The sequence below is a fragment of the Odocoileus virginianus genome, chromosome 26, assembly GCF_023699985.2.
Source record: "Odocoileus virginianus isolate 20LAN1187 ecotype Illinois chromosome 26, Ovbor_1.2, whole genome shotgun sequence".
In the NCBI taxonomy this organism is placed as follows: domain Eukaryota; kingdom Metazoa; phylum Chordata; class Mammalia; order Artiodactyla; family Cervidae; genus Odocoileus; species Odocoileus virginianus.
The window spans coordinates 5,051,050-5,076,910 of record NC_069699.1 but is presented as its reverse complement, the minus strand read 5'-3'; the positions used below and the strand labels follow the sequence as shown (position 1 = coordinate 5,076,910).

Here is a 25,861-nt window from a genome sequence, read left to right as displayed (position 1 = left end):
ATAGAGAGAAATTAAATGCCTAAAGCATTTCATTGATTTGTCATGAGTGGGTAAATACATCAAATGAAACCCACCCTCCTCGGGTTTCATTCTATCAAAGAGAATGTGATGGTTCTGGAAGGGCTAAGAGCTGAATGCAGACAACAGAGTGTAAGCACATTCTATTATACTTGGAATAATATTTTTCATCCCCAGAAAACTACTCTTCTTGTTATGCTGGCCGTGTTGCATGTGGCTTTACTTTATTTTTTTTTTCCCCCTTCTTTCTCCAGAGAAAAATTAAGCCCAGTTCAAAACTTATAGCTTCAGCAGAAAAACAGAGAATTATTTTGTTGTCTAAAAATTCACACTTAAAAATTATTCATGAACAAAGTCAGCATTCAAAAGAAGAAATAACAACTTCCTTTCAGCTAAAAATACATGTTTTTTTTTTGTTTTCTGGGTGGTGTTTTGGAGGTGAACTTTCAAGGCAATGCTAAGCGTCATGCACTTGAAAAGCCACAAACAGAGACATGACGGCAAGTCCCCCCCCCACATGGACACAAATGAAACACTGATCTCTTGAAATAGATCCCTTGAAATTGATCCCTTTGGTGCTTCCAGTTTAGGAAAGGTCCACAGCTGGTTGCAGTCTATTTGGAGGCTATTTCAAGTTGGCTAACGAAAACTTTTACCCCAGAAGCTACTTCCTATAAATGTGGCCATGGCTGTAGAAATCTCACACACACACACACATACACACACATACACAGAGAACATAAAAACAGGCTTCTTCTTCATGACTGTTTCCAGAAACAGACCTCTTAGGTTACACTTTCTCTGCCTTTCATGGAGACTTAACTGCAGTACAAAGCACTTAAAAATCCACCCGGCAACGTGAGATAATGTAAAAAAAAAGAATAAATATGCTTATATATAAAGTGCATCACTTGCTGTGTACCTAAAACACAACACTGCAAACCCACTGTATTTCAATTTAAGAAAAACTGATACACGGCAGGTACGTGGAAGGTGAAGATGCTTCTGCGAGTGTGAGAGGGGAAGATGGACAGGGAGGCGGGGCACACAAACCCTGACTAGTTATTTCAGCTTTTCCAGCAAAACCAGCAAGTCGCACGCTGTCCGGGTGATGCCTGGGAACAAAACTCCAGAAAGATCGCGGGCAGGTGTGAGCTGCAGAAGCCGAAGCATTGAGACCACAGGTGGGGCTCAGACAGGCCTCCTGTGTCCCCATACCCGGCCCCTCCCCACAAGCACTTTGGACCCACAAGCCAAGAACATTCTTCACTGCTCCTTTCAAAGGTATGGGGCAGGTGTCATTAGACACTGGAGAAATCCCAACTCTCCTTCTCATACAGGGGGAAACAGAGCGTGGGTGAGGAATCAGAGGAACAGGAAAAGCAGCATGAACGCCACACAGCAGAAAGAAACCGCCCACAGGAGCAGAGCGGCGGGGGCCAGGTCCACGGTGTTCGCCTGAACCCGCTCCTGCTCACCAGCTACACTAACGCTTCTATGCTTTTTTGTTTTTCAAAAGAGGCTCAGTTTGAAAAGTCACCCAAGGTACACTGCCATGCCAGCAAGAGCCATCCTGCCCGAGAACACTTCCTCTGAGCGCACATCTGCCTCCCAAACGGGCATCTTCCTACTGCCTCCTAAGAGCTGATAACAATGCTACAAATGATTCAGGCTGGAGTCTAGAGATTTGGGACCTTTGGGTCACACATGTTCCACTCAATATGGGACCTCTGTCTCTGGGGTCAGCAGGATGGTTTTAAGGTGCATGCAAGTATTTATTCTTTGAATGGTTACGAGTTTATTTTAATCAGTGTTAGAAACCAAACCACGAGCGCATCGGCCACTGTGCTCAGAGCTTCACTTGGGGGGGGGGGGGGGCTCATTACTAAGCTTCAAGGTGAGTGGCTCATGAGATGCTTTTGGTGCCAACCAGTCAGCGTGTGAGAATCATGTATGCCAACGACCCCCAGGCTTGGGGAGATGGATCTCTTTGACAAACTGGCCTGTGGACAGTGTCTCCTGGCAGTATCGACCCTGGGCAACCCTGTGAGGGTGAAGAACTCCCCACAGCCCCCAGCAAAAGGTCTCCTTTCTTGAATGAGACACCATGTTACCCTGGATTCTGCAACATTTAATCAAAAAAGAATTTAGCATTTTTAAAAGTTCGGTTTATAAACTTGACGCATTCTCCGTATCAGCAGTTCATCTCTTTCTACACTGCCTAAGAAAATAAGGTCTGTGAAGACAGTAACAAGATAGTTAAGAGTTCATCAGAAGCTACAGCAGATAAGTATCCAGTTTAATTGTAACAAACCAGTGTCAGCAAATTTAACTAAGTATATAAAAACATTAGTTAAATACAAATCTCTGGAAATATACATTATACCTACAGGTTTGTTTTTTGTTTGTTTTGTTTTTTTACAGTGAGTCTTCCTTTTTTCCCCGCTTTTAATTTTCAAACTGGTGAATCACTGTATGGTCCTGGATCTCCAAGCTATAAAACTGAAATATGTGTTTCCAGCATAGCAGATGGTAACCAGGAAGGCGAAGAACTGCAGAAAACAAAACACAATAGAAAGAGGGTTTAGGATGCATCCTAACTAGCAAAAGTCATCACTTTACTTCCGTCGAATAATGTACTTACAGCACCCCTTGACTCCAAGTTTTCTCATCTAAAACTGCTTTATTGGTTCAATTACCTTCCTTCTGGAATGGATTTGGGCTGTTTTTCTTCCCTGGGACTATCTGGGAAGCCTGTAGTTTTATACCAATCCCCTGCCCTCCTCCAGGGGATCTTCCCAACCCAGAGATCGAACCCGTGTCTCTTACATCTCCTGCCATGGCAGGAGGGTTCTTTACCACTAGCGCTGCCTGAGAAGCCTATATATATATATAGATAGATAGATAGATAGATAGATATAGATATATATTCTTTCTCATATTATTTTCCATTATGGTTTATCACAGGGTATTGAATATAGTTCTCTGTGCTATGCAGTAGGACCTGGTTGTTTATCCATCCTATAGATAATAGTTTGCAACTGCCCAGCTGATTCTTGCTGTGTGTGTTAACTACAACAGACCGTGATTTTTAATCTCATGTGGACTCATGCTGTTTACCTTCAAATAGGGTAAAGCACCTGCTCCATCCTTACCTGGAGAATCCCATGAACAGAGGAGCCTGGTGGGCTACAGTCGATGGGGTCGCAAAGAGTCAGACATGAATGAAGCAACTTGTTATGCATGCATGCAGAGATTTTGAAATATAAGTTTAAAGCGCTGGCACAATAAACACCCATGTATCACCCATCAGCTTTAACACCATCCTGCTGGCCTTCCTGTAACTGCCCACTCCCCCTAACACTTCTGATGCTGGTGAAATGTATTAAGGCCAATCTCAGAGCAACTTGAAAAAATCGTTTTTTAAATTTGAAAAATACACATGATTCAAAAATGCCAACAGTACAGAAGTACATGAATTAAAAAGCAGAAGCCTCTTATCCCACACCCCTCATGGTCCATCACAGTCCCTGGAAGGAACCTCCGTTAGGGTTTATCCCTCCAGGCATTGTTGGGGCGTAAACAACAATTTCTACTTAAACAGAATCCTAGAGCGCTCATCTTCTGTCCCTCCCCACAGCTGATGCTGTGGGCAGGAGAATTATTCTTAGAACGCCTCAAATGTTTTCTCTCCCACAAATACTTATTTTGTTCCAGAGTCTGGCTTTCACTCCAGCGCACTATTCCAGTCTCTTCACGCTCCAGGCCATCAGAGGCCCCATGATATGCAAAGCAGAAGTTCGTTGCCAAGGAGTCCCCCTGGAAGGTGACGCTTCCCCTACAGGTGTGCTGTCCTCAGTCGTTCAGTCGTATCTGACTCTTTGTGACTCCATGGACTGCAGCCCACAAGGCTCCTCTGTCCATGGGATTCTCCAGGCTGTAATACTGGGTTGCCATTATACTGGGGAGTGGGTTGCCATTCCCCTCTCCAGGAGATCTTCCCAACCCAGAGATCAAACCCGTGGCTCCCGCACCTCCTGCCCTGGCAGGCAGTTTCTTGACTGCTGAGCCACCTGGAAAGTCCTGCAGGCAACTCTGTCCTTTGCCCTCTGATCCGCAGCCGGCCTCGGGGAGGAGACCCCTGGGATGACAGGCTCACTCACCGACGAAGCCGCCCAGCTGTTGAAGTTGTGACTGTCTCTCTCCGGGGAGACGGAAGATGCGTCCACAATAGCGGCTGAGAGGTATAAGGCGAAGGCACTGCCGTTAAACCATAGACCCTGGGAAGCAGAGGTGCAGAGTGTTTAGGGTGCCTGGGAAGGTCTGGGCACCCCCAGACCCCAGAAGCAGCTAGAATCGCACTTGGTAAGGTGCTCATGTGGATGCAGGAAGAAGGCAGTGGACAAGGCTAATGAGAAAGTGGCTCCTTGGTACCTAACGGGTCCCTGGTGCATGCTACTTCCTCCACTCACACAGGCATGAGGGTTTGCAAAAGGGCTCCTCAATGAAAGCAGCAAATAAAATATCCCAACTAGAAGACAGACACACCTGATCTTTATTAGCATCCACTGGCAGTACATGAAATTTTCAAAATTTGGCTGCAAACATCTTCGAAATGGGGGAGCTGAAACAGAAACCCAGATTTCTGGATTCTCCAGGGAGGGAGAAAAAGCCAACAACAGAAGACCTAGTGATCCTGGAAACACAGCTTATTTCTAGTTGAAGAATATTCTGCAGGTGTTTAAGTCCGTGGGTCTGGGTGGCAAGGATTCCATACTCTTTGAGTTTACACTCACTCGTCCGACCTTCTGGTCTCCTCGCATGTGTGAGCATGCAGCTCCTGATGCAAAGGGGTCTCCTGGCTGCTGGCCAGGGTTCTAATTACTTCTCAGGCAGAGAAACACCCAGAGCAGGATGATGGCAGGAAAAAACTGCTGGGTGGAAGTCGAGAGACATGGGCCCAGCTGTGTGTGAATGTAAGCAAAGTCAGGAAGCTTCAAACCTCAGCTTCCTTATGGTAGAATGGGGACATGCCTCATGATGACAAATTCTGAAAATGCAAATCAGAGCATTTTAAAACCAGGGAGTTTCAGAAGGAAGCATCGTTAAACAAGTAAAGAAAAAAAAAAAGTAACATTACAGGCAATGTTTTAAATTTTTAATGTAATAGATCAATGAAGGAATCTTAGGCTTGGCAGAGATAAAGAGACTAACAGATGCTCTAGGCTGAAGGTCAGCAAGATAAAGAATCCTGATTAGCAGTCAGCAGAACGAGACTTGAAGTCCCTTCAGAAGCGTTTAATCCCTTTGTCGCATCAAGAAAGACCATCGCCTCCCTCTCAGGGCTGATCACCCACGTGTGAAAAGGCCAGAGACACTCAGTCTACCAGTTTTTTTGTTTGTTTCTTACTTTTTTGCCTGTACCGCTCACAACATGTGGGGATCTTAGCTCCCCAGTCAGGGATCGAACCCGTGCCCCCTGCATTGGGAGCACTGAGTCTTAACCACTGGACCTCCAGACCTGCCGGTCGTTATGTAAAAAGTTTTGCTGGGGCACAGTCATCCTCGTGCATTTGCTGGGTGTCTGAGGCGGCTCCCCCACGGTAAGCAGAGCTGAATGGCTGTGACGGAGAAAGTCTGCCAGCCTCTGGGCCAGAGCATCGGCTCGAAACCGAGACTTGGGCAGAGGCGGAAGGCAGGGTCCTGCCCATCCCGCATCTGGACCGCTGCCTCCCGTGTGACGTTTTCCAGGCTTATCTTCTTCCCAGCACTCAAGCACTTCCCTCAAGACCTAGTTCAAGACTCTTCTTCCTCCAAAACAGCTTTCCTTAAATTTCCCCAACTCACTGTGACTGCCCCTCACCTGGATCCCCTGTGCCATAACTTCGGGGTGCCGGCCTTCCGTGACTCCCTCATCCAGACGAGGCCGTCTTTCCTGCGCCTGCCTGGGAAGCAGGGGGCCAGTTCCAACAGGGCTGCCTCCACTGCCCTAGGCCTGTGTGGGACCACTACGGACTTAACTCTCAGAAACTGCACCCAGTTCCTGAAAGGTCTTTATGGGGAATCCTCACTTTTGTTTTTGGGTAAACAGCAGGAGTCAGTCAAACTGCTTCCCCAAATACACACGTGGGCATCCCACTTGGTACATCCCCCCACGTTAGTATCCATCACAGACTGCTGGGATGGTTAATCTGGCATGTTAACTTATGCTGGTACACTATTCTGGGTGTGTATCAAGGTGTTTTTAGATAAGATCGATGTCTGAATCAGCAGACCGACCAGGTAAAGCAGATTGCCCTTCCCAGTATGGGTGGGCCTCACCTAGTCAGTAAAGGTCTGACTACAAAAAAAGGCTGGCCTTCCAGTGACTAAGAGGGAACTCCTGCCAGACTGCCTTGAGCTGGGACCACCAGTCTTTGTTTCTGCTTTTGGACTTCAACCGAAACTTCAGGTCCTCTTGGGTCTCACGCCTGCTAGCTTTTGGATTAGAACTACGGCAGCAGCTCTCCTGGTTCTCAGGCCTATTAACTCTCCGGGGCCTCCAGCTCGCCATCTGCAGGTCTCGGGATGTCTCAGGCTCCACAAGCCCATGAGCCGATTCTTAGAGCAAATCTTTTTATATAGATAAACATTCTATTACTTCTGTTTCTCTAGAGAACCCTGATGAATACAGAATTTGGGGCAGAGAGTTGGGTACAGATTTTGGAACTACAATTAGAGTGTGGCTGTAACAAGAAAAACTAGACCAACCTAGACAGTGTGTTAAAAAGCAGAGACATTATTTTGCCAACAAAGGTCCATATAGTCAAAGCTATAGTCATATATGGATGTGAGAGCTGGACCATGATGAAGACTGAGTGCTGGAAAGCTGATGCTTTTGAACTGTGGTGTTGGAGAACACTCTTAAGAGTCCCTTGGAGAGCAAGTAGATCAAACCAGTCAATCCTACAGGAAATCAACCCTGAACACTCATTGGAAGGGCTGATGCTGAAGCTGAAACTCCAAATACTTTGGCCACCTGATGCAAAGAACATACTCACTGGGAAAGACCCTGATGCTGGCAAAGACTGAAGGCAGGAGGAGAAGGGGGCAGCAGAGGATGAGATGGTTGGATGGCATCACCGACTCAATGGACATGAGTTTGAGCAAACTCTGAGAAATGGTGAAGGACAGGGAGGCCTGGTGTGCTGCCCATGGGGTCACAAAAAGTTGGACATGACTTAGCAATTGAATAATAATCTTAGTAGAAGCCATGAATAAGTAAGGGATTATACCAGTAGAAACACTGCCAGTTTGAACAGAAGGGGATGGAAATAGACCAGAATGAAGGAGGGGTGCTGAACGTTTTGGATTCTGCAGGACAGAACCACAGAACTATATGCCTGTGACATAGCTTTATCTTTCACAAAAAGAAAGGCGATTCAGAGATCATCGGGGCTGGCACTCCTGTCACGGGCCCACTGCTCAGTTTCAAAGCGTGGGGCTACCTCTCTGGTTTCTGTGATCCAGCATGTCCCCACCCAGTGTCCCAGGGGGAGGTCACCCTGCAGAGGCACTGGGGTTACTGTGCTCTCCCGATGGATCCAGAAGATAGCGCACTGAACCAAAAAGGATTATTATGGAGGCTTAAGATCAGATGGAATTTGCCTTGTAACTTTCTGGGCTTGCTGGAGACCTGTCACCCCTTCCTTCTTTCCTATTTCTCCCTTTTGAAACGGGAGTGTCTGTCCTGCCACTGTATTTTGGAAGCACTCAACTTGCCTGGTTTCACAGGTTCTTAGCTGGAGAGGAATTTTGCCTCAGTGTGAACTGTACCTCAAGTCTCACCCATAATCTGACACAGATAATATTTAAAGGAGACTTCGCTTTGGGGGAGGTTTTTGTTTGTTTTTTAAGCAGGATTAACACCTGTCTGATTTATCTTTATTTTTTGTTTTATTTATTTTTACGTGTGGCATGAGGGATCTTAATTCCCTGATCAGGGGATCTAACTCATGTCCCCTGCACTGGTAGTATAAAGTCTTAACCACTGGAGCACCAGGGAAGTCCCTTAAAGGAGACTTTGGACCTAGATTTTAGTTGATGCTGGAATGAGTTTGAGGGACGTTGACATGAATGAATGCACTTTGTATGTGAGATGGGTGTGATATGGGTGGGCAGAATATTATGCCCACCCAATTTTTTTTCCCCCAAATCATATGCTGAAGCCCTAACCCTCAATGCAATAGTATTTGGTCAAGGGGCCTTTGAGGTATTTACGGCCAGAGGAGGTCATGAGGGTGTGGTCCACCTGAGAGGGTTAGAGCCCTTCTAAGAAATGAAAGGGAGTTCACATCCTCTCTTCTCTTTCTGCCATGTGATGACACAGCAAGACTGGCAGGCATCTGCAAGCCAGGAAGACAGTTCTCACCAGAAACTAACTCTACTGACACCTGATCCTAGATGTCTAGCCTAGACGGCACGAAATTTCTGTCACTGAAGGTCTAGGGTATTGTTCTGGCGTCCGAGCACACTAAGGTTCTGTAATCTATACGTTTTCTTAGCCATCCATGGCCCACATCTCCGGACTCTGTTTCCCTTTGTTATCCTGCATCCCGCATGGAGTCAGGACCACAGTCCAGTCACTTTGACTACTCCTGCTCCCAAATATGAGCACACCTAGTTGTTCTAACAGTGCTTTTCATTTTTCATTCTAACTCTTTGCATCTCAATATCAAAGAACTCTGCTGCCCAAAGAGTTAAAGCCACGACATCAGAAGGGGCTGGAAGGATGAAAGATCTACTGCGGCTGTGCCCTGACACAGCTGTATCCAGCTGTCACTGTTGACTGAGAATTAATAAAACAAGAGGTTACACAAGAGAACAGAGCTTCTCTTGGTTCAGTCTTCTGAGGATTGCTTTGCTACTTTGCCTAAAAGGAATTCCTGGACCTTCCCACACGATGCTCCACACTCAGGTGTAAAACACCAGTGCGGGGCTCTCCCCGGCTTTGCCCTCTGCTTTACTGGCATAGGGACAATCGCAAATTGACTGGAGGACTAAACTCCATCCCACCTCAGGGGCAACGGGCAGGATTGGCTTACCACCGTGGTCCAGGGCACCTGGGGGATCCTGGTGTAGGTCATCGTTAGGTAGATGATGAGGAAGAAGACGGTGAGGACCCAGTAAAACACAGCTACGAACATGACCCAGCCAAAGGCAGGGACCCGGAAGTACTCCGTTCCAGCGATGAGCGTCCATACCAGCAGTCCCAGAACCTGTCAAACAGGAGAGGCAGTGGGAAGGAAAAGGGAGATGGAAGAGAAAATAAAGGAGGAGGAGGAAGTGGAGACAGAGAAAAAAAACAATCAGGCAAAGTGTCAACTACAAGTTTCATGCATACATATGGATACATGTAACAAATGTGACTGGGGGCAAACTCACATTCCCCGGAATACCAGAAAGGGAAAATGAATGAACAGGGCAGGCTGGGCAGAGACCAGGGCAAGCAGGAAGCCCATGTCTCGTCTCTGCCCAGCTCCGGCCAGTTGCTGTGGGCTGGTTCTCTTGCTCTTTCTCCCCACCTGCTCCCAGGAAAACACAGAAACTCTAGTTTGTATGTGCTGATAATCTTGATTTTTAAATGCCAACCCTGGAATTCCTTGGCAGTTCAGTGGTTAGGACTCAGCACTCTCACTGTGAGGGCCTGGGCTCAATCCTTGGTCAGGGAACTAAGAGCCCGCAAGTCTCATGGTGCGGCATGCATGTATGCATAAATGAATGAGTGAATGAATTAATCAACAAATGTTAGCGCTAATAAAGGGACAAAACAACACTCATCTGTGGCTGGAATCTGTTCCCGACACCCGTCAAGGGAACAAGAAACAAGCTGTAGGTTTATTCCAACAGTCTCCCGACTTCACTGCTGCTGCTGGGTAGGATCAGCCCGAAGCCCTGTCATGTCAGCACTGAGTGAAGGAAGGATGCTGTGGGGATTTCTGGTTCTCAAGGAGGGAGGCCACAATGAAGAGTCCGTCTCCCACCCAGCACCTTCCAGGGCCCAGGAGGACTGCATTCCTGAGTCACAGGCAAGTTGGCATCTAAACCCTATCCCCAGGAGACAGCATCAGGTGTCTGGGACAGGCGCTGGCTGCTATGACTCGGATCAAGCAGTTTCCTTCCTGTCTCAGCTGTCTCCATGGGATGTGACACAAAATGGACTCTGATCACTCTGGTCATTCGGCCTTGACACCCGAGCACCTACCACGGGCCAGGCTTCCTGCTCATGGGCCCCGAAGACAGAGCCAGGCAGAAACCAAGCAGATCTGCTCATGCACCACTTAAGAGTCTCGTGAGGGGAGATACACGAACAGTCACAATCGTGAACATGCTATGAAGGAAATGAAGGGTGTGACCAGAGTCTCTAACAGGGGGCCATGAGCTCACGGGCAGAAAAGGCAAGTATCAGAGGGGGCCATGCTGAGGAAGAGTCTGAAGACCCATTAAGAGTATGAAGACGGCTAGGCGGATGCTGTCCCAGGCAGAGGGCATGATGTGAGCAGAGAGCTGCAGGGGAAGGGCCTTCTAGAACCTGTAGGAAAGTGGAGAATGTTAGGACATGGGTACAAGATTTTAGAAGGCTTGGCGACAGTCAGATTCTGTGTGCTGGAACACCTAAGGACTTTGGACTTTATTCTAAGGGCTAAGAGAGGGTTTTGAGCAAGACAATGATATGAAGAGGTTAAGTTTTTGTTAAGATCACTTTGGCTGCATGGCAAGAAGAGGTAGACAGGTGGCTGGGTTGTGGGGTGGAGAGACAAATTCAGAGACTGTTGTAATAATCCAAGTGGAAGAAGATGACAATGTGTTTAAGACTAAGATGCTGGTGAGTACTGGGAAGTGAATGACTGAAGGCAAATTTAAGAAGGAGTCAGGACCTTCACGGATTTGATGGATTAGATTATGATAAAGTGGAATTACACCCGGGTCTCTGGAAAAACTCCCCAGTGGATTAGGGTGTTACCTCCTCAGCTGAAAAGATGAAATAAAGGAACAGGTTAACAGGGCTGATCTGGGCTCAGGTTACAACCTTGCCCATTGGAGCGAGCCTGGGACCTTGGGATGGGATGAGAAGTGGATGGTCCAGGGGAAGAGTTCAGGCCCTGCTTTAGGAAGGAAGACTTCCTGGGAGCATCACTGAGTGGACATCACTAAGACAGGTTTCCAGGGGACCTTTGAAAGTGCTCATGGAGACAAGCCCACCTCCCTGTCAAAGTCTGGATGTCTGCACTGGGGAGCAGAGAGCAGACTCTGAACACTGCTACTTTCCCTCCTTGGAGCTGAAAGCCGAGGTTCTTCTATCTGCCTAATGTCCTATGTGAATCCAAAGAAGTGTTTATGTACTTTGGGGCTCACACTGTGGCAAAGGAATTTATTGAAAGCAAAGAAGTATCAAACAGGATAAAATTCCAGACAATGTCAAGACTCTCACCCCTGGGGTTATGATCCAGAATTCATCATAACTGACAGGTAACCTACACACACAGATGTGACATTCCATTGTATCAATAGGACAGGTAACACATGTCATCTGGCATGGCAGGATCTGAAATAACATCAAGGGCTTCTTGATTCAAACTGAAGGGGTGGGAAGGGTCCTTTGTTGAGGATTCACCCAGGAAATAACCATGGGAGGAGCCACTGCTAATGGGGCTGGTATCTCTCCAGGAGCGTGCAAGGGTTTGAGAGTTGCCAGGATAAGCTCATATCCAGCTACATGGGCTTAACTAAAAGCTCTTGACTCTAAATATGAAAATGCTTTTCATTACTAAAAGCAAGTGGAGTCCACTGTCCAGAGATGCTCTAACATGCTAGCAGTGGTCATCTTTTACAGACAAGGATGGTATCTCTAACTGAGCTATCAAAGAGTAGGAATATTTGACCCAATATCTCATCAGCAAACACAAGAAAAGAACTGTCAAGAAAAGACAGTTTTCTTGAAAACTGTCTTCAAGAAAATTCCTACCCAAGTGAATTTCTTGGGCAACTGAAATACACCCGGAAGCAACTTTTGTCTCTCACTATAACCAACGCTGATGAAAACCACTCTACAAAACACACACTCATCTCCTGTTGTGTGTGTGTGTGTGTGTGTGTGTGTATTTAAGACAAACTCTACATCTTTATTTGCTTAGACTTCAAAAATTCTGTTTGTTTTTCACTGACAAGCATTATTTTAGGCTAACACTTTTTTTGGAATGGTAAATCTGAGACCTAAAAAAAACTTTTGAAAGTGATAAACGCAGGCAAAAATAAACATGGCAGTAGACAAAGCATATATAAAGCATACAAAGAAGTTATAACCCCCAGCTACCAGTTGTAAATTCTCAAGAGAAACCAACATAAAAATTTTATGTCTACCCTTCTTAACTTCTTTCGCTTGCATTTATCACTATCATTACCACCTGCCAATTCTTTTCTCTTTCCTTTGAAAATATGGGCCACTCGGTACAGGGTGCCTATAACTTCTGTCTTTCGGTCAGCCGTACCAAGGAGGCCCTTCGTCCAGATCTATTTCGATTCTAACAGCTGCCCAGTTTTCCATAATTCATGGGATCTGTTCCCTATGGAGAAAAATTTAACTTGTCACCTTTATGCTTCTACAAAACATGTCCAGGGAACATTCTTATAGAATGCTGCTGCTGCCGCCGCTAAGTCGCTTCAGTCGTGTCTGACTCTGTGCGACCCCATAGACAGCAGCCTACCAAGGCTCCCCATCCCTGGGATTCTCCAGGCAAGAACACTGGGGTGGGTTGCTATTTCCTTCTCCAATGCATGAAAGTGAAAAGTGAAAGTGAAGTTGCTTAGTCGTGTCTGACTCTTAGCAACCCCATGGACTGCAGCCTACCAGGCTCCTCCAGCCATGGGATTTTCCAGGCAAGAGTACTGGAGTGTGGTGCCATTGCCTTCTCCGACAGAATGTATACACCCCTGCAAACCCGAATTCCCAAATAACAGTCTTAGAAATGCAATTTCTAGGCTATTTTAAGCTTCAGAGGTACTGTCAAATTAGCCATCAAAAATCTTGTGCTAACTCATCTTCTCATCAGAGCATGCCTGCTCTTCCTTTCCAACCTCATTAAATGCCCAGGTCTTAAATGATTAAAAACCTGATTTTAAAAAAGAGAGAATGAGATCTCACTTTGCCTTTCACTGCTTGGCTGAAGTACAGCACAGAGAAAAGTGCATAAATCCTAAGCGAACAGCTCAGGGGATTTTCACAAACTGGACTAACCTCCGTCACCAGCACCCATCTCAAGAAACAGAGCACCTGGGGGCTCCATCCTCACTCCTAGTTAACTTCTTCCTTCCTCCGATGGGCGCAAGGCCCCTGGCTTCTATCATCCGTGGTCTGGGACTTCAAAGACACGGAATCTTATCGTCCACGCTCCCATGTTTGGTTTCTCTCACTCAGCAACTCAGAGTTTCATCCACGACACTGACCACTGTGTTTTCACAACACCAGTTCTCAAACATCAGCGAATCACCTGAAAGGGTCCGTAACCCTCAGGTGAAGAGGCTCCATGCCAGGGTTTGTGATCAGGAACAGATCTAGGAAGGGACCTGAGGATCTGTGTTTCCAACAAATTCCCAGACGGTGCTGTTGGTCCAGGGACCGCATGCTAAGAACCACTGATGTACAGTATTCTTATTTTAGTCTGCATTTTCCTGATCAGTTGTGAGGATGGAAGAACATCAAAGGCTTATTAGCCACTTCCAGTTCTGATTTACGGATATTTTTTACAAAATCATGTCCTTACTGATCTGTAGAAATCTTTACATAACAGGAATGGTAACCACCAACACTTGCGGCAATCTTTTCCCATCCAATTTTTTTCTTAAACTTCAGTTTTCAGTCACATGGGAGTTTAAAATTTTTACACAATTAATAGGTCACTCTTTGAGCTTTCTTTTATTCCTATGTGCTTAGGAAGGGCTTCCTTAGCACCAATATTAAAAAATATTCTCTGATATTTTCTGAGAGCTTTGTGTGTTTGCTTAATCTTCAAACAAACTAGAACTGAGTTCTACAGATGGGGTGAAGAAGGTCCAATTTTATTTCTTTCTCGCAAATGGTCAGGTGATCTGTTATCACACACTGGTGACGTCTCACACACTGGGTCAGTGTCTGAAATCTTTATTCTGTTCCACGCATCTGTACTGACTGCTGTGAGCTGTGCTCAGGTGCTCAGTCGTGTCCAACTCTTTGCGACCCCAAGGACCTTAGCCTGCCAGGCTCCTCTTCCTATGGGGTTCTCCTGGCAAGAATACTGAAGCATGTTGCCATTTCCTCCTCCAGGGGATCTTCTCGACCCAGGGATGGAGCCTGCATATCCTGTGTCTCCTGCATTGGCAGGCAGGCTCTTTCCCTCTGAGCCACCAGGGAAGCCCTATTGCATCCACCTGGCACTGCTATGCCAGTGCCAACTCCTATAGCTTTGGCGTATATTTCAGGTTTGGGGAGAAAAGATGTTCAAGATGAACACATGAATCTAATTTTGTTCCTTTCCCAAAGCCTTTTAAAACTTTCATCAGAATGAGATGAATAGGAAAGGAGACAAAAGCGACGTATTTTTCTGAGCTTGGATGAATGTCCACCTAGAAGGGGGCCCCTGAGTACCCAGCACAATGGATGAACACAGACTCCACTGAGGCTCAGCATGAAATCTTAGAACCTCAGGTGCAAAGAGAAGGTGCTTCAAACGACCAAAGGCTCACCAAGGATCAGAAATCAGAAGGGCTTTTCACCTTTTCCAAAAGCAGACAGGATGTTAGAAAATAATGACAAATGATTTCAGATGGGAAAGTGATTTCTAACCCAGGAAAATACCAATGAAGAACAAGAGGCAGACGCTTTTTTTTTTCCCCTCCAGATATGCAATGTCTAAAAAAATCCACCTTCCACACATTCTTTCTCAGGAATCTACTGAAGGATATGACCCAACAAAATGAGGGCGTGAACTCTAAAAGAGGAATAAAAGAGTAAGCCAACAGAACTCTGGTAAGCTCCCAGAGGAGGGGAAATCTAGACATGATAGGCACCCCAGGCACAGACAGTAACCAGGTCAGATTGGAGCCTAGTGACTCGAAAGACAGGCATGGTGACGGCTGTCAGCACTGTGCTGAATGCCATTTTCCCTAATTTTTCACCTGGTGAGACTATTGGGGAACTTGCTCCACCCCAAGGGAGGGAGGAAGCCAAGAAAGAGGAAGATAAGGGATCCAGGGAACAAGACATTCAGCCCAACAGAAAAGTAGAAGGAGTTTCAAGGTGAAGGGAGATCCCCAGGAGAAATTTGTCCAAGTGAAAAATGAGAACTCTGATTATCTGATGGGACTGGCTTGTGGGAGACTTTACTGAAAGGATATTGGACAAATGTGAGAGCAGTTAGCTACAAAGACAAGTGAGCAAATGTTTAAAAATTATGCATGTTACTGACTTCAGTAAAAACCAAAAGAAACTACAGGAGTTGTCTGTAGTTATGAGTTCACTCTAATACTCGACTCTGATACTCACATAGAGATGATAATAAATATTGGATACTGGCCTGAACAAATGATAATATGGAGGAGGAAAGCAATAGGGATGGGACTTCCCTGGTGGTCCAGTGGCTAAGACTCTGAGCTCCCAATGCAGGGGGCCTGGGTTCGAATCCTGGTCAGGGACTTAGATCCCACCTGCCACAACTAAAGATCCCACATGCTGCAACTAAGACGCAGCACAGCCAAATAAACACATTTTTAAAAAGAAAAGCAATAGAGATGATGCAATGAACTGAATTCTTCAGTTACTACCTTGAGGAATAAGATTCCTTGCCCCATCCCCACTCCCAGCCCCAAATGGTACCAGATATCCGTGTTTTTCTATGAAGAAAAGTTTTAAATTGAAAGCCTTCCATCTGGTGACCTCTTGAGTTTGTCATTGAGCCCAGCTGGCCCTCTGCGTGTACTTGACCACACACAGTTTCCATACCCTATGTCCTGCGAACCAAGGAAACAGATGCCTTAGGTTTTGCAAAATGACACTGAGTTTGTCCACGAGGACTCTCCTGCCTGTGAAGCCTCTGAGCCTTGTGACAGTTGTTCTGCTGCAGAGAGTTCAAAGGGCCTCGCTTATTCAAATGTCTACTGAGCATCTCTTATGAGCCAGGGCTTTTTCTAGGCACTACCGGCTGGCTGATTTCTTTCTGACTTTAGCCTGGAACCAGCATGATTACCATCTGTCTTTCAGTCTTCAAAATAGACAGGTGACTTCTGATGATGCACTAGGCTACCCTGGGAGCAATGTACCAGCTGTTCCCAGCTGCCTTTGCTCCTCAGAGCTGCGCTGATCCAGCAGGTGAGCTCAGCACACCTCTGAAATACCTCATTGGGCTTGAAATCATTTACCATATTAATTCCTTGCAACAAAATAGCATTGGAGACCAGCTCCTGTAGATTTACCCTTACGTGTCCTGCAAGGAGAGAACAGAATAGTATGACCATGCTGAGTGGTCTCCTCTTGCTATGTTTAATACCACACACATGGGACAACATTCAATCAAAAAGCTCAGAGTGTGCCCTGGTGGTGTCATGATGAGTGAAGCAAACACTTCTGCCCCTGGAGAAGGTCCATCAGTGGATATCTGACTATGAACTGTAACAAGTTCTACACAAGGAAACTAGGCTGATGCAAGACCATTAAGCACAAGGTCCCAACCTCATCTGGACGGTCAGAAGCAGTTGAAGACTGAGTAGGCAGGGACTTCCCTGGTGGTCCGGTGCTTAAGACTCCACCTTCCAATGCAGGGGACGCAGGTTCGATCCCTGGTCCAGGAACTAAGATCCACATGCCAAGGAGCAACTAAGCCCTCACAGTACAACTACTCAGTCTGCATGTGCTAGAGCCCACGCTCCACAATGAGATGCCTGTGCACCACGAGAGGAAGCCCACATGCCAAACGGAGACCCAGCAGAGGCTGACACCAGAGCATCTCTGCTGCAAGCCAGATGCAGTGCTGGTGCTCAAGGGTCCACAGGTGAGCAGGGCATGAGTGCCTGCCGCTGAGGACTTGACTACCTCACATGAGAGATGAACACAGTCCAGCTCCTTCTTCTGCACAGGGGTTGATAACCATGGTCCATGGCTGCCCTCAGCCCACTGCCTATTATGTACAGTCCACAAATGTACCCAGTGCTCATTCATTTTTAGCACCATCTAAGGCTATGACAATATAAGTTAAATAAGCAGGGTGACAATATACAGGCTTGAGCTACTCCTTTTCCTATTTGGAACCAGTCTGTTGTTCCATGTTCAGTTCTAACTGTTGCTTCCTGACCTGCATACAGGTTTCTCAAGAGGCAGGTCAGGTGGTCTGGTAGTCTCATCTCTTTCAGAATTTTCCACAGTTTATTGTGATCCACACAGTCAAAGGCTTTGGCATAGTCAATAAAGCAGAAATAGACATTTTTCAAACTCTCTTGCTTTTTCAATGATTCAGCGGATGTTGGCAATTTGATCTCTGGTTCCTCTGCCTTTTCTAAAAGCAGTTTGATTATCTAAAAGTTTATGGTTCACATATTGCTGAAGCCTGGCTTGGAGAATTTTGAGCATTACTTTACTAGCATGTGAGATGAGTGCGATTGTGTGGTAGTTTGAGCATTCTTTGGCATTGCCTTTCTTTGAGATTGGAATGAAAACTGACCTTTTCCAGTCCTGTGGCCACTGCTGAGTTTTCCAAATTTGCTGGCATATTGAGTGCAACACTTCCACAGCATGATCTTTCAGAATTTGAAATTTGATTCCAGCTCAACTGGAATTCCATCACCTCCACTAGCTTTGTTCATAGTGATGCTAAGGCCCACTTGACGTCACATTCCAGACTGTCTGGCTCTAGGTTACATCATGAGAAACGCTGGGCTGGAAGAAGCACAAGCTGGAATCAAGATTGCCAGGAGAAATATCAATAACCTCAGATATGCAGATGACACCACCCTTATGGCAGAAAGTGAAGAGGAACTAAAAAGCCTCTTGATGAAAGTGAAAAAGGAGAGTGAAAAAGCTGGCTTAAAGCTCAACATTCAGAAAACGAAGATCATGGCATCTGGTTCCATCACTTCATGGGAAATAGATGGGGAAACAGTATCAGACTTTATTTTTTTGGGCTCCAAAATCACTGCAGATGGTGACTGCAGCCATGAAATTAAAAGATGCTTACTCTTTGGAAAGAAAGTTACGACCAACCTAGACAACATATTAAAAAGCAGAGACATTACTTTGCCAAAAAATGTCCATCTAGTCAAGGCTATGGTTTTTCCAATGGTCATGTATGGATGTGAGAGTTGGACTGTGAAGAAAGCTGAGTGCCGAAGAACTGACGCTTTTGAACTGTGGCGTTGGGAGAAGACTCTTGAGAGTCCCTTGGACTGCAAGGAGATCCAACCAGTCCAGCCTAAAGGAGATCAGTCCTGGGTGTTCATTGGAAGGACTGATGCTGAAGCTGAAACTCCAGTACTTTGGCCACCTCATGCGAAGAGTTGACTCATTGGAAAAGACCCTGATGCTGGGTGGGATTGGGGGCAGGAGGAGAAGGGGACGACAGGATGAGATGGCTGGATGGCATCACTGACTTGATGGACTTGAGTTTGGATAAACTCCGGGAGTTGGTGATGGACAGGGAGGCCTGGCGAACTGCGACTCGTGGGGTCGCAAAGAGTCGGACATGACTGAGTGACTGAACTGAACTGAACTGAAGGCTATGACAGCAGGGTCCATGGTCTTTGGCTGCAAAGCCTAAACTATCTATTATCTGGCTCGTTATAGAAAAAATTTAGCCAATCTTGTTGACCAATGGTCCCCAACCTCTGACATCTAATGCCTGATGATCTGAGGTGGAGCTGATGTGATAATAATAGAAATAAAGCATACAATAAATATAATGCAATTCAATCAGCCCCAAACTGATCCCTGGTGCCAGAAAGGGTGGGGACCACTGCTGTGACCATCGCACTTACTCTCTGCATCAGGAAATATACACACATGCACACACTGTTGTTTTATTTGTTTCCTGCATTGTTTCAAATAAATCAGATTATTAATATATTGGGCCACAGGAGATGACAGAACAATAAGCCTGTATCTCTTCTCTGCACCATCAAAGAATCACACATCCTCAAGATGATGGCTCCCAACACCAGTGGGGCTCTGTTTGGAGTCACCCCCACGTCACAGATCAGCAGTGCCTCTCTTTTTTTGAGTTTCTATTGCGTCAGTTGTGTCCAACTCTTTGCGACCCCATGAACTGTAGGCTGCCAGGCTCCTCTGTCCATGGAAGTCTCCTTGTAAAAAGACTGGAGTGGCTTGCCATTCCCTTGTCCAGGGGATCTTCCCGACCCAGGGATCAAACCTGGGTCTCCTGCACTGAAGGCAGATACTTTACCAGCGGAGCCACCAAGAAAGCCCAAGTTTCTATTAGTAATCATCAATAATTATGTTTTATCACATACCGGTTACAAGGCAGGTAGTTAAAATTAGATTTTAAGAAATTTTCCATCCATATGGCAAATGCGTGTATCTTAAATTTAAGAAACTATTTTTTCTTTTTTTTCATTTCTTTTAATTGGAGGATAACTGCTTTACAATATTATAAAGCAATGATCAGCAGCATTTCTATTCGGCAAGCATGGCCACGTTTCCCATTTATCCACTAGAGGGTGACCAAACCCTGCTTATGCAAGAGTCAGGAGCTCCAGTCCCTGTTCAGTGGGAAGAAATCAGAGTTTACCAGCTGTCTAGAGGCGTTCTTCCACTTGAAGCACATTCCACAGAGGTGGCAAGACGCAGAATAAACTCGGTCTAGAACTTATCCATTAAACCCAGACGCAGCCTGGAAAGAGATCTAACAAGAAATGTAGCCAGCAGCTGCGGTAAGGATTAGTCAATACAAAGACTTGGGAAGGCAAATTTAATCTGTGCACCCCTACGAAGTTTTACTGAAGTGTGCTTAATACCTGCTGCTTTCGCCAACAAGAAACTGTGCCTCTTTGGGCCTCTGCTTTCTGATCTGGAAGGCGGGGAAGGTCTAGTTAGAAAAACTGTTTTCAAATGGGAGTAAGCGGCCAGGACCTAGGAAATGCAGATCGGAATGAAATGCAGATCGGAATGAAATGCAGATCGGAATGGCCCGGGGAGGGGGCGGGGGTGGGGGTGGGGGTGGAGTGCGCTTCGAACCACTTTCTTCTTGGTCATCTCCCCACTTTCACACATGCCAAGGAAGTGGGTGTCTCCCCCTGGCCCTCCCTGACCCCTCCTCAAATGCCACTATAGGAGACCCTTAGGTGATGCAGAGCAGAACAAGGCTTGAGCTTAGGTGATGCTAGTAGTTTGTGACTTCACTTTGCTTTTACTTAGAACTTGAGTCTGATATGTATGGCCAATGAAATCACTGAGGGGGCCTTCTCTGCTGGTCCAGTGGTTAAGAATCCACAGTGCAATGCAGGGGATATGGGTTTGAGTCCCGGTCGGGGAAAGGTCCCGGATGACACAGTGAAGACCCCGCCTGCCACAACTAAGACTCGACACAGTCAAATAGAGAAACAAATAGTTAAAAATGTAAATCACCGAGGGAATCCACAGAGGCCCAATAGTGCCAGCAGGCAATGGAATGGAGATCTGCATACTGGGCTGGTTTAAAAATGTATCTGTGTTTAATGGGAGGTTGCCTGCCTGAATGGAAGCAGGGCTTGGGGGAGAACGGATACATGTATATGGTATGGCTGAGTCCTTTCACCATTCACCTGAAACCATCACAACATTGTTAACTGCCTACACCCCAAAACAAAATGGGCTTCCTGGGTGGCTCAGCGGTAAAGAAGCTGCCAGCAATGCAGGAGACCCAGGTTTGATCCCTGGGTCAGGAAGATCCCCTGGAGGAGGGCATGGCAACCCACTCCAGTACTCTTGCCTGGAGAATCCCGTGGACAGAGGAGCCCAGCAGGCTACAGCCCATAAGGTCACAGGACTGAAGTGACTTAAGCAGCAGGAGCAATATAAAATGCTTCTGGTGTTAAAAAAAAAATTTTTTTTTTAAATATATCTACAAATTCTTTGACGCACTTCTTGGATACAAGCATCCCTCAAATGATTCTGATGAAGTGTGTGGCAGAAATGATGCTGCATGATTTGGGAGACTAAGTCATGAAAAGGGTCATGTTGTGAGCACACGCAAGCGGTCTTGAGGGGAGAACCAGAGAGAAAGGAACAAGGTCTCCACCAACTTGCCAGCCAGGTAAGCGGTTGCCCTGGAAGTGGATTTCCAGGCTCAGGAAAGCCTTAGCTGACTGCAACCCATGAAGATACCAGACCGACTCTCAGGTAAACACCTGATCCAGAACTGCCCAGCTAAGCAGAACCTGAATTCCTGGTCCACAAACACTGCGAGTTGTAACACGTGTTTACTGCTGTTTCAAGCTGTGATGCTTGGGGGTAATGTGTTACACAGTAAGAGCTTCCCAGGGGACGCTGGCAGTAAAGAACCTGCCTGCCAAAGCTGGAGACGTGGGTTCGATCCCTACCAGGTCAGGATGATCCCCTGGAGGAGAGAATGGCTACCCACTTCAGTATTCTTGCCTGAAGAAGCCCATGGACAGAGGAGCCTGGCAGGCTACAGTCCATAGGGTTTCAGAGTTGGACACGACTGAAGCGACTTAGCATGCACGTAACAGATGACTAATACACCAAGTGCATCCAACATGGGCTGTATCCAAGAAGCAGAGTGGTAGGTAAAGAGAACCAAAGACCTAGGTTCATCACTAACTTTCTGTCCCTGCTAAGCCTCAGTCTGGGCCTCCATAAGATTAGTATAGCACTATCAAGGTTGCTGCAAGGTCTGAAGGTGTTTTGTGATCTCCAAAGATCTAGGTAAACAGCAGTCATCACTAGTCTCATATTTTTCTCCTCCAGAGGATACTTAACAGAGTCGACATCTTGGCAGTTAAGGGTCCAAGAGTATTTAGCCAGTCAAAGAAAGTGGGGTCTGTTCTTGTAGTTAGAACCATGGGGCTCAGGTGTCAAGGACATGCTACAGTAGGTGCTGGCACATTTTTTTCTGGGAAAAGCTACTGAGTGAACATTTTGGGCTTTCTGGGCCACATGATCTCCATCACGATGACTCAATTCTGCCCCTGTGGCATGAAAGGGGCCGTAGACACAAGCAGGAGGATGGGAGTAACTGTGTTCCATGAAAACTACAAAAGCAGGCGGCAGGGACTTCCCTGGTGGTCCAGTGGATAGGAATCCACCTTTCACAGGAACAGACATGCAGGCACAAAGAGACTTGTGCACACAGCAGGGGAAGGAGAGGGTGGGGCGAATGGAGAGAGCAGCACTGAAACATACACACTGCCAAGTGCAAAACAGCTGGCTCATGGGAAGCTGCCGTGTAACACAGGGAGTGGGCTCGGGGCTCCGTGATAACCTAGAGGGGTGGGATGGGGGTGCTGGGAAGGAGGCTCAAGAGGAGGGGACAGATGTATACTTAAAGCTAATTCATCTTGTTGCACAGCAGAAACGGATGCAACGTTGAAAAGCGATTATCCTCCAATTAAATAAGTAAAGAGAACCCACCATTCAAATGCAAGGGACTCAGGTTCAATCTCTGGTCGGGAAACTAAGATCTCACATGCTGCGGGGCAACTAAGCCAGCACGTCCCAACCAGAGAATCCGAGTGCTCTAGAGCTCACGCTCCACAGCGTGAGAAGCCCCTGCAGACCACAAGAGGCCTAGCGCAGCCAAGAACCACTAAATAGATGGCAGGTGGGCCAGCATCTGCCAGCCTCTGCCCCCGAGCCTTGCAGAGGCAGAGGGTGTGGTGCCCACTGCAATGCGGTCACAGAGACGCCCCCACCCTCCCGCCCCGCACCATCCTGAGCTTGTTAGAAACGCACTCTCGGGCCACCCACGAGTTCTCACAAGTCTCCAGCAGCTTGCCTTTGAGAAGGCCCGTCCTCCTCTCTTCCCCCTGACTTCCTCAGGAGCCCCATGCGCCCGGGACTTACAACGGATCTTGGGTGACAATGACTTGATCAGAGATCTCCTCACAAGGGACACACCAGCTCCAATATTCTCCAGGAATCCGTGAGTAACACTTGATTCATGGTCCTGGGTAACCAATAAGCAAAGCAGCAGCCAGTCCTGGTCAGAGAGCGTAGTCTTCCAGAACCGTGAGTGGCTGCCACACTCTCGGGGTGAGAAGACTGGATTTGGCGACACCCCAAGGCCGCCTACATCCCCACGGCTGAGGATGCCCTCTGAGGTCAGATGCCCGCCTGGCTCCCAGCCCTGCTGGCTTCTTTCAGCAAAATTCCTTGCTGATTTCCTTCCGTTTGGGTGAAGTGCGGGCAAAGCGGGGAAGGAAAAGAGATACCGTTTAAGGAACAGCAAAGAGATGACAGGCTCATAGGGGACGTCCCTGATGGTTCAGTAGCTAAGGACCTGCCTGCCAATGCAAAGACATGGGTTCAGTCCCTGGTCTGGGAAGATTCCCACATGCTTTGGAGCAACTAAGCCCATGAACCACAACTCCTGAGCCCGCACTCTGCAGCATGAGGAGCCACAGCAATGAGCAGCCCCAACAGTGCAACCAGAGAGGGGCCTCCACTCGCCGTAACCAGCGAAAAGGCCTCCACTCGACGTAACCAGCGAAAAGGCCTCCACTCGACATAACCAGAGAAAAGGCCTCCACTCGCCGTAACCAGCGAAAAGGCCTCCACTCGCCGTAACAAGCAAAAAGGCTTTGCAGCAGTGAAGACTCAGTGCCTCCAAAAATAACCTTTTTTAATTTCTAAAAAAAGAAGAAGGAGGAGGAAAAGGCGGCTTATAGGGAGGAAGCAGCAGGAAGGAAAAGGAAAAAGGAACTGTGGGGTGCGGGGAGGTGAGAGTCGCTACGAAGAAGCACCTCCCTCTTCTCCATGGGGGAAGCTCTCAGCGGCATCACTGTCTGTCCATGGTACCTCCACTCGCAGCATTCATCTCATTCAGACACAAACAGCCGCATGGTACAGAGGGTCACGGCCCCTTGGGCAAGGTCAGGTCCAAAGCCGCGGTCTCCAAAGCCGGGTCTGGGGTTTCTCTTGGCTACAGACCCTCCCAGGACCGCCCACAGGGGCACAGCTCCACCTGAGGTCAAAAACCCATCTTTGATGAGCTAGTCTTCCTGTTCGCTGCCACCACTGCATCAGGACCCCCTGCAGGCACGTGCCCCCTGGGTGAGTCTGTGTCCACGATGCGGGCAGGGATTGCCACCTCTGTCTTCCCCCCGAGGCACCAGGAAGGGAGGAGATTAGACGGAGCGGTTCACAGGCGGTCAACACTACAACATCAAGAGCCACACGGCTGCTCTTTAATGTCAGTCTTAAAAGCCCTGAAATAAAAGCCAAGCACAGAGGTATGAACTGCTTCCCTCTGCCAAGGATGCCAGGCACTCGCCCCACAGCGGTGGGTGTGAAAAGTTACTCTCATGTCAAGGAAGTCGGATCACTGCATTCCAGGTCGGGGAGCTCTGCAGCTGTCTGTCCAGGCTGCTGTCCTTCCCTCGGTCCACACGCTTTGTGGGTATCTGACTGCCTCTGAGTGTAGAAAATAGTGTAGATGCTCTTGTGCATCTTTGGCCAAGAGCTTGGATCTCTCGAGTGGCAGATCCCTTTCCTTCTAGGAAGCTGGAAAGGCCATTCTTGATTCCGTGGTTTATGATTATCAGGCCTTTTTGTTTCAAACAGAAGGAAACTGGGGTGAGTTATACATCAAAATCCCTGAAGAAGGAAACGGCAACCCACTCCAATATTCCTGACAGGAAAATCCTATGAACAGAGGAGTCTGGTGGGCTACAGTCCATGGGGTCGCAAAGAGTAAGACATGACAGAGTGAGCATGCAAGCACACATATATCATAATGGTCAGTCCAGGAAACACCTGGGGCTAGGCAACCTTCATCACATGCTTGACCCATTTAGCCTTTGCCCTTGGCACCAGCTAGACCAGGCTCTGGCTGAAGGCCACAGTCAGTGAGGTCACAGCTGCGGAAGTGGGGAAAGACAACCATTTGGCCCCTAGAAACAATCAAGAATGTCAAACTCTGTTTGAAGGTGAGTCCGACCTCCACGTTTTTATGGACACCTCTTTGGAGTCCCACCACCTGCCAGCTAGTGCAACTGACCCCCAAATACCAGCTCAGTCTACACCTGTCAGGACACGAGCACAAACACGCTGCAGGCAGGAAGACTGACATCAACAGGAAGGCACCATACTGTTCCAGCTCTCCCAGAAAGAGAGCTGGAAGGGCCGGTGCAGAGGGTACAGCCCTGCACCAGCTGGACAGACCCATGAGTATCCCTGGAGATCAGCTCTGGCCCTTCCTTCCTTCCTTTTCAGACAGAAAAGCCCTGGAGTTCTTGCCCCAGGCTGTCAAAGAGTAAGAAAGAGGTGTGTTCTTTTTGGGGGAGGTGAAGAGGGTTGAGAGGCACGTGGGATCTTGGTTCCCCAACCGGGGATCAAACCCATGCCCCCTGCAGTGGAAGTCACCAGGGAAGTCCCCAGCAGAGGTGTGTTCTTACTCGGGGAGCAGACAGGCACCTAAGGAGAGACCTAGCACCTAAATGTTAATTCTATTTTCAATTTTTTGATGAAGCTTTATACACTTTTTTCCATAGCAGCTGTAGTATTTTACATTCCTACCAGCAGGGCACATGGCTTCCCTCATAGCTCAGTCCGTAAAGAATCTGCCTGCAATGCAGGAGACCTGGGTTCAATCCCTGGGTTAGGAAGATCCCC

The 25,861-nt window shown here is 47.4% G+C and overlaps 1 protein-coding gene across 1 annotated transcript in view; it reads right to left on the bottom strand.

Moving 5' to 3' along the window:
• Positions 1-2,128: 2,128 nt before the first annotated feature.
• Positions 2,129-25,861, bottom strand: part of CMTM8 (CKLF like MARVEL transmembrane domain containing 8) — a 93,562-nt gene continuing 69,829 nt past the window's right edge. Inside the window, exons 2-4 of the mRNA XM_070455306.1 lie at positions 9,102-9,275; positions 4,182-4,298; positions 2,129-2,570 (exon numbers count right to left, since the gene is read on the bottom strand). Coding sequence (XP_070311407.1) covers positions 2,487-2,570; positions 4,182-4,298; positions 9,102-9,275 — 375 coding nt within the window. The 3' untranslated portion in view covers positions 2,129-2,486. The remainder of the gene's footprint in view (positions 2,571-4,181; positions 4,299-9,101; positions 9,276-25,861) is intronic.